Source organism: Hyperolius riggenbachi, chromosome 3, assembly GCF_040937935.1.
Source record: "Hyperolius riggenbachi isolate aHypRig1 chromosome 3, aHypRig1.pri, whole genome shotgun sequence".
In the NCBI taxonomy this organism is placed as follows: Eukaryota; Metazoa; Chordata; class Amphibia; order Anura; family Hyperoliidae; genus Hyperolius; species Hyperolius riggenbachi.
The window spans coordinates 367,578,271-367,598,002 of NC_090648.1; the positions used below are offsets into that span (position 1 = coordinate 367,578,271).

A 19,732-nucleotide genomic window follows, 5' to 3' on the forward strand; every position below is an offset into this window, starting at 1 on the left:
CCCTGGATCTTATATTTCATTCCGGACTTTTAATATCACACATGGATATAAACCCAGTGGTATGGTCAGACCACCACACCATCCACTTCTCTCTGACAGCACCAGCGATAAAACACAGAGGGAAAGAACTCATAAAATACCGTTCTCTGAAAGATGTCTCACCCCAGCATGTTCAGAATACCCTCAACTTCGACGCATTAACCAATCATTGCGCAGACCCAGACTCCATGGTCCTGATGTAGTACAACCATGCAGTATCATCTGTCTATGACGCCCTTGCTCCAGTTCGCATTAAACGGTCTACACCACTTCACCATGCACGGTGGTTTGACAGCTCACTAAAGGACCTAAAGAAAGAAGTGCGCAGACTAGAAAGGAAGTGGCGAAAATCTCAAAATTCAAAAGATAAACACCCTTGTCTCTCACCTGGAAAGCTACCAAAATGCGATCACCAAGAAAAAATCCTCCTACCTATCACAGGAGATCGCAAAGGCTGCCAACAGACCAGCCCAGCTATTCCGCACAGTTGATAGACTATGTAACCCATCCTGTCTAAAACCTACTATAACTCCCTCAAAGGAGCTATGTGAGAAATTTGCTTGCTACTTTGCTGACAAAGTATCCTCTATTCGGTCTCATTCAGTCTACAGCACCTAAGACTTATTCAACTCCTGGAAATAGTTGCAAAAACAACCTAACACCCTGGACTGACTTCAAAAGTATCAGCGAGGAAGAGATCTCAGACATCCTCCGTCGTCTCTGCCAGACAACCTGCGACCTGGACCAACTAAACATATGCTGAAATGCCCTGACCTGCTTGGTCCAGCATTTCACAAAATAGTAAATTGTTCTCTGCAAGCAGGGATGTTTCCTACCTCTCTAAAAGAAGGGATCATCAAGCCCCTTCTTAAAAAACCTTCCATGGATCCAGATGCTATGAGCAGCTACAGACCTGTCTCCAACCTCCCCTTCTTAGGTAAAGTTATTGAAAAGGCTGTCTATCTGCAACTTGAAACCAGGCTGTCGGTAAACATCCTGGACCCTCTACAATCTGGCTTTAAGAAACACCACAGCTGTGAAACAGCCCTCATCAAAGTCTGCAACGATCTGCTTATGGCAAGGGACAGAGGGGAATGCTCCATCCTAATCCTGTTGGATCTCTCAGGGGCTTTTGATACAGTTGACCACAAAATCCTGCTTAACAGACTTCAGGAGTACTGTGGCATCAGTGGATCAGTCCTCCAGTGTTTCAGATCATTCCTGACTGACAGAACACAGAGTATCCCTAGGTCCTATAATGTCCAAACCTGCACCTCTACAGTTTGGAGTGCCACAAGGATCAATCTTATCCCCTCTGCTGTTTGCAATCTACATGCTGCCAGTCGGAGGCGCTTAATTTGAATCCTTGTGCAGATTGTTTGATACTCCTCCCTATATTGCCTGATGAAGCGGGGTTGAACCTGCGAAACGCGTTGCATTTCTTTTTGGAGTTCCTAATAAATGTGTTTGACTGTCTGAATCGCAGTCGTTGTCGTGTCTGCTTGAGGGAGGTAAGACCACCACTTCCTCCTTCAATTTTGCCATTTAAGTTGGTTTTTAAGCTCATTTAATCTAATCTTATACTTTTGGCACCTCTGTTCATTGTATACATCCTTTTGAATCATGCACATTGCCTGGCATTGCTGCTGATCCGCTGCCTCTAATGCTGCATACACATTTGAGATAAAAGTCTCTGGAAAAGGCAAGATCACAGACCAATTTTACCCCCTTCCATGTAGTATGAGAGCCATACTCTACACAGTCTATTCTATGGAGCTGCACTCCCCATCAGATAAAATCTTTGCAAGATGCTGCACACAAAGATTGCCCGTACACATTCAAAAGATCATTATCTGCAAAAGATCTCTTCCTGCAATAGATCCATTCCTGCAAAATGCATTCATAGTCTATGAGATCTGCAGATCATCATACACACCTTGTTTAACAGACTTCATCTGCATATCTGGCAATCATCTGCAGATCTGAAAATCTATCCTGGTGGATCTGATCTGCAGATGATTGCCTGTTAAACAAGGTGTGTATGATGATCTGCAGATCTCATAGACTATGAATGCATTTTGCAGGAACGGATCTATTGCAGGAAGAGATCTTTTGCAGATACTGATCTTTTGAATGTGTACGGGCAATCTTTGTGTGCAGCATCTTGCAAAGATTTTATCTGATGGGGAGTTCAGCTCAATAGAATAGACTGTGTAGAGTATGGCTCTCATACTACAGGGAATGGAGTAAAATTGGTCTGTGATCTTGCCTTTTCCAGAGACTTTTATCTCAAGTGTGTATGCAGCATAATACTCTTAGCCATAGGCCCTAAGCATGCAGATGAGATGTATCTAACAGGATTAGCTTGTTTCAGGTGTGTGATTCAGACCCTACTGACCAGAAACATCAGTAGGATAGGCAACTGGTATTGTTTAAAATAAAATTAAATATATTGGAATATATTTTTTTTTTCACCTTGCTAGTTCTGATAATTTTAATTTGCAATTTGTTTTTCAATTACCGTATATACTCGAATACAAGTCAACCCGAGTATAAGTCGACTCCAATATTCAACCCTCTTAAGCTGGAATGTTTTATTCACTCAAGTAAAAGTCTACCCAGCACAGTTAATGGCTGCACTTGGGACTCAGGAGTGGTTAATGCCTGCACTGCATACTGTATTGCAGCCATTGACCCCTCCTGTCCCTTAAAGGAGTTATCCGGGATAAATAAAGTAAATAAACGCTACTTACCAGGGGCTTCCTCCAGCCCCCGGTAAGGTCTACTGCACCTGCGCAGTCCGCTCCGGCCCACGTAGTGATGATTGACAGCGCCGCAGGCGCAGTACAGAGCGACCTCCAGGTCGATCTGACATCATCGCCGGGGCCCAGGTCGGAGCTCCGGCAAATGGCTGCGGGGAGAGCTGCGGCGAGGGACGTCCTGGGAGTTTGGGGCTGGAGGAAGCCCCCGGTAAGTAGCGTTTATTTACTTTATCCCGGATAAATCCTTTAAATGCAGCCAGTACCTTCTTCAGGCCCACAAGTGCTGCAATGATTCACTCTCTTTTATGCAGCTCAGTATTTCCCCCCCTGCCTCTATCCATGCTAATTGTTGTGGCCAGGACTTTCAGACCTGTGTTTTCTTGGCATTTCCTTTCCTCAAAGTATCACTTAGCACTGGGTACATTGCTGCAAATGGGAATGTCACTATTGGTACACACATTACTCAGTGTGCTCAGTGTTGCCTGTGACTCGTGTATAAGTCGACACCTATACTTTTATGAAGTGAATCAGACCTAAATTTCTAGACTTATACTCGAATATACAGTACTTTTGCTTTGCCATAGAAACTTATTTAAAGAAACTTTTCATATCTGTCTGTTATTACCATGAACCAGCCCTGTATGGTATTGATGTACAGTATATCAAACTGCTAACTGAGCTGCATACTTAGTATTACCCATTTAGCCAGCCTCCCTGCTGTCCTGAAGTGGGTCCTTTTAATCCCCAGTGGAACACCATAGTTGGCTGAAAATCCAGTCTTAACATCTAACCCTTCCACAACACTGTGGGCTCACTCCCTGGTCTCTGCACTGATGTGACCAGTGTTATGTCATAGAACATGACCCAATTTGATGCTGCCCAACTGTGGGCAGTTTTCATCTTCAGCAATCCAGAAGGTTGATATGTAGTCCCATGGAGCAGAGAATTGTCTGGCACTTGAGAAGGGCCAGTTTAGCAGCACTTACATTCAAAGTATTGGAGAGGAGCAACAGCTGAATAAAATATTTAATTAGGTTAGTATGCTGTGTTTATAGATTGGTTTTGTAGTTCTAAGCACTCTGCTTATTTGCCAACAAAGGAAGGAAGCTGGAGTATAGGTACAGTTTTAATGGCTCTGCTGTGCATAGACACTGATTGCACTGCTCACAAGGTTGTTGACTAATTAAAGAGTTTACATGAAGTTATTTGTACTTTGTTTTCCATACAATAATTCTTGCTAATCCTTCTAAAATGATTCATGTTGCAAATCTTAAGGACGTGCAAAACAGGTGTAATTATTTGGATATAATTTTTGTAAACTAAGTTAATGAATTAAGATCACAGTCCTCTCCTTATGACTATAAAATATGACAAATGAGAAAGCTGTTTTCAGTGTGGTTTCAGTTTAAAACAATATTACACCTTCTGTGAAACCGATACTAGCAACCAGCTTCGTCCAATGTATCCATAGAGCATAGATTGCCGCTCTGCCTGCCCATCAGCGATGTGTAATCCCCAAGGTTCAGCCCCTCTGCATGTGCTCCTGTTTGGTGTACTGTCACCATAAGGAAAGTACAGTGTGATGTCACTGTGTCTGGCCACTGGTGCCAGATGAATGCACTAACTGATATGTGCCTCGATCCAGCCTCTGGGAGGGGTGCTTTTTTTGAAGTACACTTGTACAGAATTCCCAAAAGTGCTGTGCCTGCAGATTTGTTCTGGCCACCTTACAATGATCATTTGCACACCTACAAGCTCTGTGATCATGCAATGCTAGAAGTAGGACCACAACTCACACAAACTACATCTCCCTGCATGTTACAGATGTGCTTTGCCCCTGCTTATTCTCTGTTCAGTGGAACCACATTTTGTTTAGCTGAATTTTATACTTTGCCCTACTGACTAATAAGGGAATTGCACTAATAGTAGAAGGCTGCAGTGGATGACCAGGGCCTGAATAATGGTCAGCCCTGGAGTGGGAGGGATTTGCGAAGCATAGATTTGAATAGACTTTACTATATTTAAAGCAACTATACATTCTGAAAAATAAATTTTTATTTAATATTGTCATTTTAAAGTTAAAATGACTTGTTCCTCCCCAAATCCCGTGGCTGCGGCCTTTCGGTGCGTTGGCCCTTTCCTTGCTGAACTGCCATGGTGTTTCCTATATAGAGTAGAGAAAACACCATAATGCTTTTCAGCTGGGGGTGGGGCTACACGCTGGAAGCCAGCAGCCACAGGGTTCAGGTAGGTTTCAGGAGGAACAGAACCGGCAAGTAATCATAACTTTTAAATGACAAGACGATAACCTAGTTAAATAAAATGTCGTTTCAGGCTGTATTTAAGCTTTAAGTTATTCTGCAAAAAAAAAAGTTAGATAGCAATCAAAATTAGTTACATTGTATCTTTATAAATAGGTTCTTGTGCAGTCTGTGTATGCAAAACTTGCTATACAGTGTTCTCCCCATGCTCTTTTAGCCCACCCGGTTAATTTTGGTGGGCACCCAGCTGTCATCGGCCACCTCCTAATCTTCCTCCTATGCTGTAAGCAGGGAAGTGCCAGCCCTGCATTCCTCTGTCGCACCCCACCCGGCTACTTTTTCATTCCACCCGGTTGGGAACAATTCTGGGGAGAACACTGCTATAGCATCTTTAAATTATCCTTTTTGAGAGCGAAGTCTCCAAAACTGTTTAATGTGGGAGAAAGGCTCCTTTTCATTTCCTAAAAGCCAAAACTCACATTTTATGGTCAGTGAGTAACTTACAAGTATTCTGAGACGCACAAAAGTTCTTGGGAGTTTGGCAGCCCTGGATTCAATTGGCGTTTCCTATACTGCACTAGGATATCTTCGTCACACTTTAAGGCCTAGTGCACACCAGAGCGGTTCGGCTGCGGTTTGCGATCCGCTTGCGGGTGCGGATCCGCTAGGGTAATGTATTTCAATGGGCTGGTGCACACCAGAGCGGGAGGCGTTTTGCAGAAACGCATACTCCCGGGCTGCTGCAGATTTTGGATTGCGGAGGCGTTTCTGCCTCAATGTTAAGTATAGGAAAAACGCAAACCGCTCTGAAAAAGAGCGGTTTGCCAGGCGGTTTTTGTTACAGTAGCTGTTCAGTAACAGCTTTACTGTAACAATACATGAAATCTACTACACCAAAAACGCTTCACAAAACCGCAAAATGCTAGCTGAAACGCTACAGAAAAAGAAGAAAAAGCGTTTCAAAATCTGCTAGCATTTTGCGGATCTGCTAGTGGTTTTTGGTGTGCACCAGGCCTTACTCCTACTCTTGTTTCCCTGTGGGTCTCTTTGGTCTCTTGCTATTTCTTCCTCCTCTTTCTATCTGTTTTGAGCCTGGGATTAATGTGGGGAGAAAGAGGATTTTTGGATGTTTGGAACATAGTTTCATTCCCTTAACTTTGTCACCAAACTTTATCGACAGGGACGGACTTCCCCTTAGGCACATAATACCGGTTTTGTTTATGTTTAATTCAGCAAGGTCTGTTGACTTGTTCTGGCATGAGGCTTATGCTCTGCTGAATACAGCTTGTTATTACTGTCCTATCACATGTACTCCTCTGTGAGGAAAGTCTTGTATTGTTTCCAGACAAGAACATTGATATTTCTCCTTTTACCTGAACTAATTTGTATTGTTCCAATTCATGAAAATGTTAAAAAAAAAAAATAAACAAACATTTTTAAAAATAAAAAATATAAACAAAAATTGTTTATGTACTTGGACACATGATGTTTTTATGCGTTTGAGACCTATTTAAGTTATATTTATATATTTACCATTTCTATGTATAATAAATCTGCACTAATCAGTAATAACGGAGATTACTTTTACTGTAAGTGTGATGTTTATATTTATTTCATATTGAAATCATCCTAATCTTGACCAGAACTAAAACCCGATAGATCAGTAGTCTAATATCTAGTTTTGTAAGACTTATGTTTTCTGGTACCGGTAATTGTAAAGCGTAATTTGTTTTATTTTATTTTTTTTCCGATTTCTGACTAGTGTTTTGTGCCTTTTTGCAGATCATGATCGAGTTCTGTCAAGGTGGAGCCGTGGATGCCATAATGCTAGGTGAATGAACTTCACTCCTCTATTTGAAATTATTTGCTCAAGTTCCCTGTTCTATTTTTACTTAATTACAACTGAGTCACGTCATTAGCCAATAAAAAAACAATTTGCTTGAAATAGTTGATTTATATGCTGTAATGATTAAGTGTAGTTACTTGTCAACTAAACTGTTACAAACTAAGTTCAGACAAAGGTTTAAAAAAAAAAAAACATTTATCAGATCATGAATAAAAAGTTTGCAGTTTTTACAAAAGATAAAAAGGCATATACCTGCTGAACCACTGCATAGATCCTTCTATCCTTCTTCAGTTAATCTGAAGGCAACCTCAGTACTAAAGATTGACAGCCTTGACTTGCTCTGATTCTTTAGGGAGGCTGACTGGCAAAATATTCTCCTACATGAATGTCCAAGTAATCCCAAAGAGCACAGGTGAGCCTGGACTTGGACAATCAGGTCCTCAATACTGTATGGCTTGATTTCTGCCATTCCTGAAAAATAATCCAGAATGAACTGGTATGAATCCCAATCCTTTAGCAGTGTAGGGCACATGGGCAATCAAATATGGCACTGTACCGTCGAAACTTGACAAAAAGTGGCCAGAAAGGTAAAAAAAAATTTAAAGCCATTGTGTTTTCACATTAGGTCTTATGGCCTACTTGAACTTCCATTTCAGTTCCACTGGGCTGCGGTGTCCAGAAAAATTGGTGCCGTTCCAACGGACCAATGCGAGCGGTTCCCCGAACTGCTTCAGGGGTTGTAGCGTTGTAAGTTAACATTGGATCCATTCGCATCCGTTCCATTGTAGAAGTATCCGTTCCACAAACAGACCGTTTAACACAAGTGTGAACTGGGCCTAAGTGAACGGAGATGGTTGCAAACTGACTTGGGTTGTACTGGCTACCTAGGGCTAGTTCATACTGCAAGAGCTATTTCTAAGCGCATGTTATTTTGTTTCAATCATTTTTATTGGGTTTTATAAGATAACAAGTTAACATAAATCTGCACAGACTGTATAGGCATAAGCATATTAACAGGCTACAGCACAGTTTATAGTCATGCACAAGATTTAACTCTAATAACAATTGTAGAAGGAGTAATGAAGATAAACGTGTTCAAGTTACAGAGGCATTGTTGACAGGCATACATGGAGTAACCAAGGGACAATGATAACTTAGAGCATAATAGGATACTTGTAAGAGAAAAAGCAATCCGGGCACCAGCCAGCAATAATGCTTAGATCACACCTTTAATAACATCCACCTGGAATTCCAAATGACAATGGGTACAATCGGCCTGACAGCCGTTTCGCAGGAACACCTGCTTCTTCAGAGCATTGCTGCCTCTGAAGAAGCAGGTGTTCCTGCGAAACGGCTGTCAGGCCGATTGTACCCATTGTCATTTGGAATTCCAGGTGGATGTTATTAAAGGTGTGATCTAAGCATTATTGCTGGCTGGTGCCCGGATTGCTTTTTCTCTTACAAGTATCCTATTAGTGTCTATTTATCCGGAGGCACGGATTATACACCTGCTACCCCCTGGATCTGCCTGTCTATGCACCTAGTGCCAACCTATCCCTTTACTCTTCTGCTTTTAACTTAGAGCATAACCAGCGTTGCATCATAGAGGAAATAGTTATAGTGAATATAATTAAGACAAAATATCTCTCGCTCATTCATAAAACCAAAATTTTGGCTGAGCAAGAGCTTATTTCGTTCAAATTTAGTGTTTTGCTAATTCTACCTGTCTCCCAGTGGAGGCAGGAGTAGGTTTCTGAAAAGCCCATCCAACCATAAACAAGGAAAGTAGTGAGGAAAGAAGAGGGGAGGAGATGAGAACAGAGAGGAAAGTAAAGCATGGGACGAGGAGAGCCAGCTATGTTGAAACAACCAAGGTGGTGAAGGTTAGGGCTGCTCAGGAGAATTAAACAGTGCCAATGCTGGCACTGCAGTCAGCACCTAGAAGATATTCCATGAAGGAAGACCAGATTTTGTTGAATTTAGTCATGTTATCTTCTAGTCGGGCACGTAGTTTTTCAAAGAAAAGGATGCAGCTTAATCTGCTTTTCACCAGGTCAATGGAGAGGAGACTAGAATTCCATGCTGCGGCAATCGTCAGCTTGGTAGCAGTAAAGATATAATTTACTAGTGTATTTTGTGATTTAGTAAGGTTAGGGTAGGGAAGGCCAAATAAGGTATGAATTGGGTTCCTAGGTATTGGTTGGTTGACCAAAGAGGAGGCCCAAGTACACACTCTTAGCCAGAGCCGGCGGACTTTAGCACATTTCCACCTAATATGGTCTTGAGTGCCAGAAGCGCTACAATCCCTGAAGCAGTTCGGGGATATATCACTATTAAATTTAGCCAAACGGGAGGAAATCAAGTACCATCTAAAAAGTAGCTTGTAATTAACGTCAACTAGGTCAGCATTAATAGAAATTTTGGGGATATTGGTCCAGATATCCGGCAGATCTTCAGGGTCTATCAAGATGTTTAAATCTTTCTCCCAGTCAACAGCGCATGTTATTTTAAAAGTTCTTACTAATGTAATGCTATGTGTGGGATCCCACTTGAGGGATGTGATTTTATAGAAATTGCCCATAGCATTACATTAGCGAGAACTTTTCAAATCACTAGTGCTTAAAAAGTTCTTGCAGTGTGAACCAGCCCTAAAGGGAACCTGAAGTGAGAGGGATATGGAGGCTGCCAGATGCATTTCCTTTTAAACAATTCCAGTTGATGTGCATCCTGCCAATCTTAACTGCTTCAGTAGTGTCTGGATCACAGAGCATGCAGCTAATCTTATCAGAAACCTCTGATCTGCATATGCTTGTTCAGGGTTTATAGCTACAAGTATTATGCCTAATACACACGCTACGATTATCTGTGCAATAGATGGATCCGATAGATAAAATCCGTCATCTGCGATATTGCTCCCGATCATTTCTGCGCTTAATTTCTCAAAGCGGTGAATGGAAAAAGATACGAAAAACGAATGAAGATAAGAGAATAGAGTGCGGAATCGTGCGGGGAAAAAAGATCGGGTCGCAAAATCACATAGAAATCTTACCGTGTGTACCCAGCATTAGAGGCAGAGGATCAGCAGGACAGCCAGGCAGTTTGCTCTGTTCCTGCCCTTGGTCCTATTTTCAATATTCAGCATTAATGCTGAATGTTGCTTGCGACCACACTCCCTGCTGTGTACAGGTTTCTCTATTGAGATAGAAGCCTCTGGATCCTCCATAGGCTCCCCACTCTGTCTTCTGGTCCTCCGCTGCTGCCTGGGACCCTCCAGCTGAGCAGGGCAGTGCTCCTCTTCTGGTGTGGGAGTGCCACAGCCATGTCGCCATACATCAACTGATTTTGTGGGCTGATTGACCTTACCAATCCGATGATTTATTTAAGCGGAGGAAAATTGGTGCTGCTACATGTTTTCCTGATGTTTTGGGCCTGGGATGTCACACAAGCCTGATGCCACATGGGACAGCTGCTCCCAGTAAAGGCTGTGACAGCAGAGGAGGTGAGATTTTATGGAGCACGGGCACCAGATGGGACAATTTTGTACAGAGGGGGCAGGCAGTGGGGGTGGCGGTGCTAGGCCGATTTCTGATAGTTTTCATGCTGAAATCAGTCTGTGGTTTGTGGGCAGGTAACAAGATCCCTCTCTGATCAGATTGGGTCATAGAGAAAGAGATCTGTCTTGTGGTGGCTCTGCCCATATTTTGACTGATGCATGGCCACCTTAAAGAGAATCTGTATTGTTAAAATCGCTCAAAAGTAAACATTCCAGTGCGTTAGGGGACATCTCCTATTACCCTCTGTCACAATTTCGCCGCTCCTTCGCCTTATTAAAAGTGGTTAAAAACAGTTTTAAAAAGTTTGTTTGTAAACAAACAAAATGGCCACCAAAACAGGAAGTAGGTTGATGTACAGTATGTCCACACATAGAAAAATACATCCATACACAAGCAGGCTGTATACAGCATTCCTTTTGAATCTCAAGAGATCATTTGTGTGTTTCTTTCCCCCATGCACTGAAGTTTCAGGCTGCTCTTTTCTTCCTGCAAACAGCTTTGCCCTTGTTTGTAATTCCTCAGTATGTGAAAGCCCAGCCAGCTCAGAGGACGATTTATCCAGCTTGTAAAAGATAAGAGAGAAGAGAGAAGCTGCTCTAATCTAAATAACACACAGGCAGTGTGCAGAGAGGGGCCTGGAAGGGTGAGTTCATAGCAGACCACAACACTGAAGAACTTGGCAGCCTTCCAGACACAGGCTGACAAGTCTGACAAGAGAGCGATAAGTTGATTTATTACAGAGATAGTGATAGTAGAAAGTGCTGCAGTTAGCCAGAACACATTAGAATAGCTTTTGGAACTTGTAGGATGATAAAAAACAGGATGCAATTTTTGTTACGGAGTCTCTTTAAAGAGGAACTTCAGCCTAAACAAACATACTGTCATTAAGTTACATTAGTTATGTTCATTAAAATAGATAGGTAATATAATCTCTTACCCACCCTGTTTTAAAAGAACAGGCAAATGTTTGTGATTTCATAAGGGCAGCCATCTTTTTGGTTGAAAGAAGGTGACAGGGAGCGTGAGGCACAGTTCCAACTGTCCTGTGTGCTGATCACCCCAGTTGCTAGGCTAACAACATAGGAAATCCCATCATGCTTTGCACAGCATCAAGGAAAAAAAGTCCGGGCAGTTTTCTTTAATGGGCGGAGCTTAGCTAAAAATGCAGCGAAAAATAAGGCTTTGGTAAGAAAAACAAAGTTCTGATGCTGTGAAACTGTTAAACACCAAGCCTTTTCAGTTCTGCTGAGTAGATTTTTAGTCCGGAGGTTCACTTTAACTGTCCCTCTGAGGTTTAATCAAACCTGTAATGGGTATCTGCCTTTAGTGGCCTGCATAGGATATCAGAAACTGGCTTGCACTTTTGCACAGTATCTACACATTGGGAAACATGGGTTTCCTACACTCGTCGGCTTCATTCTTAGCTACTGATTTTCCAAGTAATGCCCATGTTTTCACACTTAACGCGTTTTTAACTGAAATCTTTTTCTCAATGCACTGCTATGGAAAAAAAAAAGCGTACCAACAAGGGACCCTGAGCAGGGGGTTAAATTTAAAATTGGTACTCACCTGGGGCTTCCTCCAGCCCACCGTAGGCTGCGAGGTCCGTTCTAGGTCCCTCTGGCGGTTCAGTTACCAGCAACGTTCCCGCTGAGTGTTGGGCCAAGGCTTCCTGATTCTTGATGATACTCGTCATCACGCCAGCCGCTACGTTTCATCACCGCGGCCGGTGTGACAGTCCTGCGCATGAGCGGTTTTCTAACTATGAACTGCGCATGTGCAGGGCTTTCACGCCGGCCGCCGCGATGACACGTAGCGGCTGTCATGATGACAAGGAGCGTCACGGATCAGGAAGCCTTGGCCTGACACTCAGACGGGAGTGTTGCCAGTAACGGAGCCGCCAGAGGGACACACCACACAGAAGTGTATCTACAGACGTGCAGGCGGGGCTAATGCCCTGGGCACCGCCTCCTTCCAGCTACTAGGGGGGCGCAGTTCCCTCTTCCTCCTCCCTGTGCTGTGAATGCTCGCTTCTGCCCTCCACTCACGCTGTGTAAATAAAGAGGGGGCAGAGCACATTACAGCTTCCCTCCCCCTTCCCTTCATCTGTATCAGTGACGGCATTAGCTCAGGTCCTGCAGCCATCAATCCTGCCCGAGCAGCACGGAAGATCAGTGATGGCTGCTCAGGGCTTCTCTGCAGGGCAATCCTGCAGGGCTTCTCTGCTGGGCAATCCTGCAGCTCCGTATTGCCCTCAGCTGCTGGGGACAGTAACATATCAGCAGTCATTTCCCCACCACACGGATAACACAGAAGGTCCGTGACATGCAGATCGACATCTCTCCCCCTCCACAGCAGCTGCTCTACAATCGCCTGGCTGTTCTTCATGCTTCTCTGAACAGACCCAGCCAGTGGATTACAGAGTGGCTGCAGGAAGGGGAGAGATGCAGATCTGCTGGTCACTGACTGAACTTCTGTGCTACACGTGGTGGGGCAATGAGTGCTGAAACACTGTGAGTACCCACCCCACCCTAGCCAGATTCTGCCATGCATCCACCTCACCCAGATTCTGTCTTCCATCCATCTACCCCAGCCAGATTCTGCCATGCATCCACCTCACCCAGATTCTGTCATCCATCCATCCATCCATCCACCCCAGCCAGATTCTGCCATCCATCCATCCACCCCAGCCAGATTCTGCCATCCATCATCCATCCATGCACCCCAGCCAAATTCTGCCATCCATCATCCATTCATGCACCCCAGCCAGATTCTGCCATGCATCCACCTCACCCAGATTCTGTCATCCATCCATCCATCCACCCCAGCCAGATTCTGCCATCCATCCATGCACCCCAGCCAGATTCTGCCATCCATCATCCATCCATGCACCCCAGCCAAATTCTGCCATCCATCATCCATTCATGCACCCCAGCCAGATTCTGCCATGCATCCACCTCACCCAGATTCTGTCATCCATCCATCCATCCACCCCAGCCAGATTCTGCCATCCATCCATGCACCCCAGCCAGATTCTGCCATCCATCATCCATCCATGCACCCCAGCCAAATTCTGCCATCCATCATCCATTCATGCACCCCAGCCAGATTCTGCCATGCATCCACCTCACCCAGATTCTGTCATCCATCCATCCATCCACCCCAGCCAGATTCTGCCATCCATCCATGCACCCCAGCCAGATTCTGCCATCCATCATCCATCCATGCACCCCAGCCAGATTCTGCCATCCATCATCCATCCATGCACCCCAGCCAGATTCTGCCATGCATCCACCTCACCCAGATTCTGTCATCCATCCACCCCAGCCAGATTCTGCCATCCATCCATCCATCCATCCCAGCCAGATTCTGCCATCCATCCATCCACCCCAGCCAGATTCTGCCATCCATCCACCCCAGCCAGATTCTGCCATCCATCATCCATCCATGCACCCCAGCCAAATTCTGCCATCCATCATCCATCCATGCACCCCAGCCAGATTCTGCCATGCATCCACCTCACCCAGATTCTGTCATCCATCCATCCACCCCAGCCAGATTCTGCCATCCATCCATGCACCCCAGCCAGATTCTGCCATCCATCATCCATCCATGCACCCCAGCCAGATTCTGCCATCCATCATCCATCCATGCACCCCAGCCAGATTCTGCCATGCATCATCCATCCATGCACCCCAGCCAGATTCTGCCATGCATCCACCTCACCCAGATTCTGTCATCCATCCATCCATCCACCCCAGCCAGATTCTGCCATCCATCCATCCATCCATCCATCCATCCATCCATCCCAGCCAGATTCTGCCATCCATCCATCCACCCCAGCCAGATTCTGCCATCCATCCATCCATCCATCCACCCACACAAGCCAGATTCTGCCATCCATCCATCCATCCACCCCAGCCAGATTCTGCCATCCATCATCCATCCATGCACCCCAGCCAAATTCTGCCATCCATCATCCATCCATGCACCCCAGCCAGATTCTGCCATGCATCCACCTCACCCAGATTCTGTCATCCATCCATCCATCCATCCATCCACCCCAGCCAGATTCTGCCATCCATCCAGGCACCCCAGCCAGATTCTGCCATCCATTATCCATCCATGCACCCCAGCCAGATTCTGCCATCCATCATCCATCCATGCACCCCAGCCAGATTCTGCCATGCATCCACCTCACTCAGATTCTGTCATCCATCCATCCATCCACCCCAGCCAGATTCTGCCATCCATCCATTCACCCCAGCCAGATTCTGCCATCCATCCATCCATCCATCCATTCCAGCCAGATTCTGCCATCCATCCATCCATCCATCCACCCCAGCCAGATTCTGCCATCCATCCATCCACCCCAGCCAGATTCTGCCATCCATCCATCCACCCACACAAGCCAGATTCTGCCATCCATCCATCCACCCCAGCCAGATTCTGCCATGCATCCATCCACTCCTGCCAGATTCTGCCATCCATCCATTCACCCCAGCCAGATGCTGCCAGCAAGCAGCCAGATGCTGCCACCCACCCCAGCCAGATGCTGCCACCCACCCCAGCCAGATGCTGCCAGCAAGCAGCCAGATGCTGCAACCCGCCCAGCAAGCAGCCAGACTATTTAATTTTGAGGCACATGGCTACTTAAATCTAAAATATAGGGGGCCATGGCTATTCAATTTATGTTACAGGGACACTTTAAACTAGCAATTGGGGGGGGCGCAAATTTAGTGTTTGTCATAGGCGCCATATTACTCAGATACGCCCCTGACACCACACACACCACACACACACCACACACACACACACACACACACACACACACCTACCTTTTATGTCATTACCTGACTGTCTGTAGAATAATATTCCAAACAAGTTGTTCTTTCTTTCTTGGTAATTGTTGATCTGAACTTGGATTAGCGTACAAGCTAGCTATGATGTAATTCCCTTTTTATATGTCTCAAAGCTGCTTGATTATATATCCAGGGAAAAAATGATTCAGTCTTTAGCTGGAGGTTGTTACATATAATCCTGATCTTGAACTCAAATTGACCCATAGAAGAAACACAAAACCTTTCATTAATAAGCTATCATTTCTGTGACAAGGGAAGTGCATTTTTAAACTGCAAAAAAGGAAAGGAGTTCTGAAGGGCACACCATCAAAGTAGTTGTCGGGTGCTTGACACTGGGACATAGGCAATGTCTCAAGTAGAACTATGAAGAAATGTGTCAGCACACCGTTTCTCCTTTAAATCAAGCTCTTTTATTGAGCCATGCGTTACAAAAGGTACGAAACCGACAATTGTTTCGGGGGCCTCACAGGGTCCCCCTTCTTCAAGGCGTACTTACAAATGCATGCATGTACAAATCACCATATATACTAACATAATCCCCCAATGCCCCACCCATAGTGATGCAGAACAGTGATGTCATCTCCATTGTTTACAACATAGTCATACCATATAATCAATTGCATCCTGTAATCGAAGCCCCTGAATAGGCAATAATGTTTATCAGTGCGCTCAGCGCTGCTGCACATTGTTGTTCATACCTCTAGGGGGTTTCTCCAGTCACACCCCGTTGTTAAACAGTAGATAATTGCTGCAGCGTTTGAACGTATGTGCTAAGGCAGACCGTTGTCAACCAGACTGATAGGCTGGCTGTCTTCACGCGCTGTTACACTAAGCTCCGCCCCTCGCCTGCAATAGGTGGAGGGATCTGGAGCATTGGAGTGCGCCGCTCTCCCCGTCCGCTTCCGCCCAAACATGACGGGGCGGGACTGATGGCCACGCATCATGTTGGCATAGGAACGGCGGCATGCCAGCAGAACGCGACCAACCCTGTGACGCATTGACGGCGAACACGCCCACCAACAGCGGCGCACGTAGTTCCGTCATGTTTGGGCGGAAGCGGACGGGGAGAGCGGCGCACTCCAATGCTCCAGATCCCTCCACCTATTGCAGGCGAGGGGCGGAGCTTAGTGTAACAGCGCGTGAAGACAGCCAGCCTATCAGTCTGGTTGACAACGGTCTGCCTTAGCACATACGTTCAAACGCTGCAGCAATTATTTACTGTTTAACAACAGGGTGTGACTGGAGAAACCCCCAAGAGGTATTAACAACAATGTGCAGCAGCGCTGAGCGCACTGATAAACATTATTGCCTATTCAGGGGCTTCGATTACAGGATGCAATTGATTATATGGTATGACTATGTTGTAAACAATGGAGATGACATCACTGTTCTGCATCACTATGGGTGGGGCATTGGGGGATTATGTTAGTATATATGGTGATTTGTACATGCATGCATTTGTAACTACGCCTTGAAGAAGGGGGACCCTGTGAGGCCCCCGAAACAATTGTCGGTTTCGTACCTTTTGTAACGCATGGCTCAATAAAAGAGCTTGATTTAAAGGAGAAACGGTGTGCTGACACATTTCTTCACATTTTTAAATTGGCCACAGAGGTTTCAGCTTATTCTATTGAATAAAAGCTTCACTTTATAAATAAGCTTTTAATAATTGCGGTAAACCATAATGGTAATGTTGAAAAGCATTTGTGTGGAACTGAATTTCTTCCTAAAGCCTAATTTCAGGCACATTCAACATGTATTCAGTAGAACATTGGTCAGCTTGTGATAGGCTGTGGTTTGGGGAGGCATGACGTTAGCTGAGGAAGCATCCACTCTGCCTTTTCATGCCCATGTGACTAGAGAAGGAATGTTTTAGTCTGATTAGCTCTGAGCAGGCAGTAGTTAATCACTGAGGATCTATGAACTGGTTGCACAGGTAGTTTTCTTATTTAGTTTTCAAAAACTGCATTGTTTGTGGGCAAAACCCTTTTTGAATAGTTAATTTTCAAGGTTTGAAATGCATATAAAACTCTGCCTAAACTTGGGGGTTTAACAAAAGCTACTATTGTTTGTGTTTATGTGGGTAACTCCATGCATTGCTCTACTGAGGCCTATCCAGCTCATCCTGCCAGGACTGAAGAAGAGGAGTGTACCTGCACGTGTGTCAATCAGTACCCTGCTGATCTTTCGTGCATCAGTAGTGTCTGAATCACACACCTGAAACACGAATGTGGCTAATTCAGTCAGACTTTCTTCAGAGCACCTGATCTGCATGCTTTTTGCAGGGTTCATGGCTACTATAGGCAGAGGATCAGCAGAGCAGCCAGGCAATATGCATTGTTTAAAAGGAAATGAACATGGCAGCCTGCTAATCTCTCTCATTTCAGGTGTCTTTGAAGGCTGTCAGGTGCAGCTCTGCTGAGTGTTTGTAAACTGGTTATTACAAAGGCAGTAGAAAAAATACTTGATCTTCCATACTGCAGTAGGAGGAGAATCCCACATAGGCCTAGGCTGTGACATCACTGGGAATGCAGGGCTTCAGATCAGTTTACAGCAATATACAGGTATAGGAAGTGTTTCTGACGCTGAAACAAGGAAAATTGATTGTAAAAGTTAGCATCCTGAATAATTTATCGCATTCTACTATTTGTAACTATGGTGTCTCTTTAAAGGGGAACTGTCGAGAAAATCGTAACATTTTGTAATGCATACAAATAAGTACATTTCTTTAGAGTAAAATGAGCCATAAATTACTTCTCTCCTATGTTGCTGTCACTTACAGTAGGTAGTAGAAATCTGACATTACTGACAGATTTTGGGTTAGTCCATCTCTTCATGGGGTATTCTCAGCGTGGCCTTTATTCTTTATAAAGACATTCCCTGAAAAAGATTTATACAAAGATACTGGCCAGCCTCCCTGCTCGCTGCACACTTTTCTGGCAGTTGGACAGAGCAACTTCTATTCACTAAGGCCTAGTGCACACCAGAGCGGTTCGGCTGCGTTTTGCGATCCGCTTGCGGCTGCGGATACGCTTGGGTAATGTATTTCAATGGGCTGGTGCACACCAGAGCGGGAGACGTTTTGCAGAAACTCATACTCCCGGGATGCTGCAGATTTTGGATTGCGGAGGCGTTTCTGCCTCAATGTTAAGTATAGGAAAAACGCAAACCGCTCTGAAAAACGGCACTTCAGAGCGGTTTGCCAGGCGGTTTTTGTTACAGTAGCTGTTCCGTAACAGCTTCACTGTAACAATGCATGAAAACTACTACACCAAAAACGCTTCACAAAACCGCAAAATGCTAGCTGAAACGCTACAGAAAAATAAGAAAAAGCGTTTCAAAATCTGCTAGCATTTTGCGGATCTGCTAGCGGGTTTTGGTGTGCACCAGGCCTAAGTGCTTTTTAAAATAAAGAAAACCCTGAGAAACCCCCCCCCCCCCCCCCCATGAGAAGAGGGGCTAGTCCAAAATCTGTCGCTAATGTCAGATTTCTACTACTTACTGTAAGTGACAGCAACAGAGGAGAAAAGTAAACTGTGGCTCATTTTACTCTGGAAGAAACGTACTTCTTATTTGTGTATGCTTACATGTATTTTAAATTTTAAGATTTTTGCGACAGAGGTCCTTTAATGTTAACCTGTGGGTTTTAGAAAAGAAAAGTTAGATTCCTACCTCTACTAACGGGAAGCCTGTGGATGACCAAGAGGCTTCTCCAATCCTTTTCTGCATCCCCTTCTTGACAGCCACACTCCCATCTCGTGTATGAGTGCCACCACACGGAGCAAAAGAACAGCCACGCAAACCTATTTGACAAGCTCTTGTCTAATAGGCTCTGATGGTCCCAGTGCTGGAACAGCGAGCTTGAGTGGGACAGGGAAGGCTATGAATTATCCAGAGACTTCCCTCTACTGTACCCTTTACGCGAGTTAGTATCATACTCTTTGAGTGGGGGAACTGCTGCTGCGGCACAGACTGAATCTTCTGGGAAAACTGCATCTTATAGCAGTGACAGTCTGTAGTGCAGAGTTTGGGCTACTTACCAAGAGCTTCAAGAAGGGAATATACATGAATAACGAGCTCCGTCACTGAGTGCCTACACAGAACTGCATGGAGAGGGGCTTTATCTCCAATAGATAGTATTTCCTACATGCACCCTGAGATCAGTTCACTGCATATTGCCTATTGCAGCAGAATTGTTTCTCAAATGTAATCATCCTCCTCTGTATAAAAGACCAGGCCTGGGAAGTGTCTTGTTAAGTTTTGCTGACTGTTATATTTTTTTCCTGACAGAGTTGGATCGTGGACTGACAGAGCCTCAGATTCAGGCCATCTGTAAGCAGATGTTGGACGCACTGGCCTACCTCCACAGCATGAAGATCATCCACCGAGACTTAAAAGCTGGGAATGT

At 44.8% G+C, this 19,732-nt stretch overlaps 1 protein-coding gene across 3 annotated transcripts in view; it reads left to right on the forward strand.

The window, feature by feature from the left end:
• STK10 (serine/threonine kinase 10) overlaps window positions 1-19,732 on the forward strand; it is a 212,631-nt gene that overhangs the window by 95,050 nt on the left and 97,849 nt on the right. For all 3 annotated transcript variants that reach the window (XM_068277145.1, XM_068277148.1, XM_068277146.1), the window contains exons 3-4: window positions 6,845-6,893; window positions 19,615-19,732. The exon at window positions 19,615-19,732 is cut by the window's right edge and continues 32 nt beyond it. In XM_068277145.1, coding sequence (XP_068133246.1) covers window positions 6,845-6,893; window positions 19,615-19,732 — 167 coding nt within the window. The remainder of the gene's footprint in view (window positions 1-6,844; window positions 6,894-19,614) is intronic.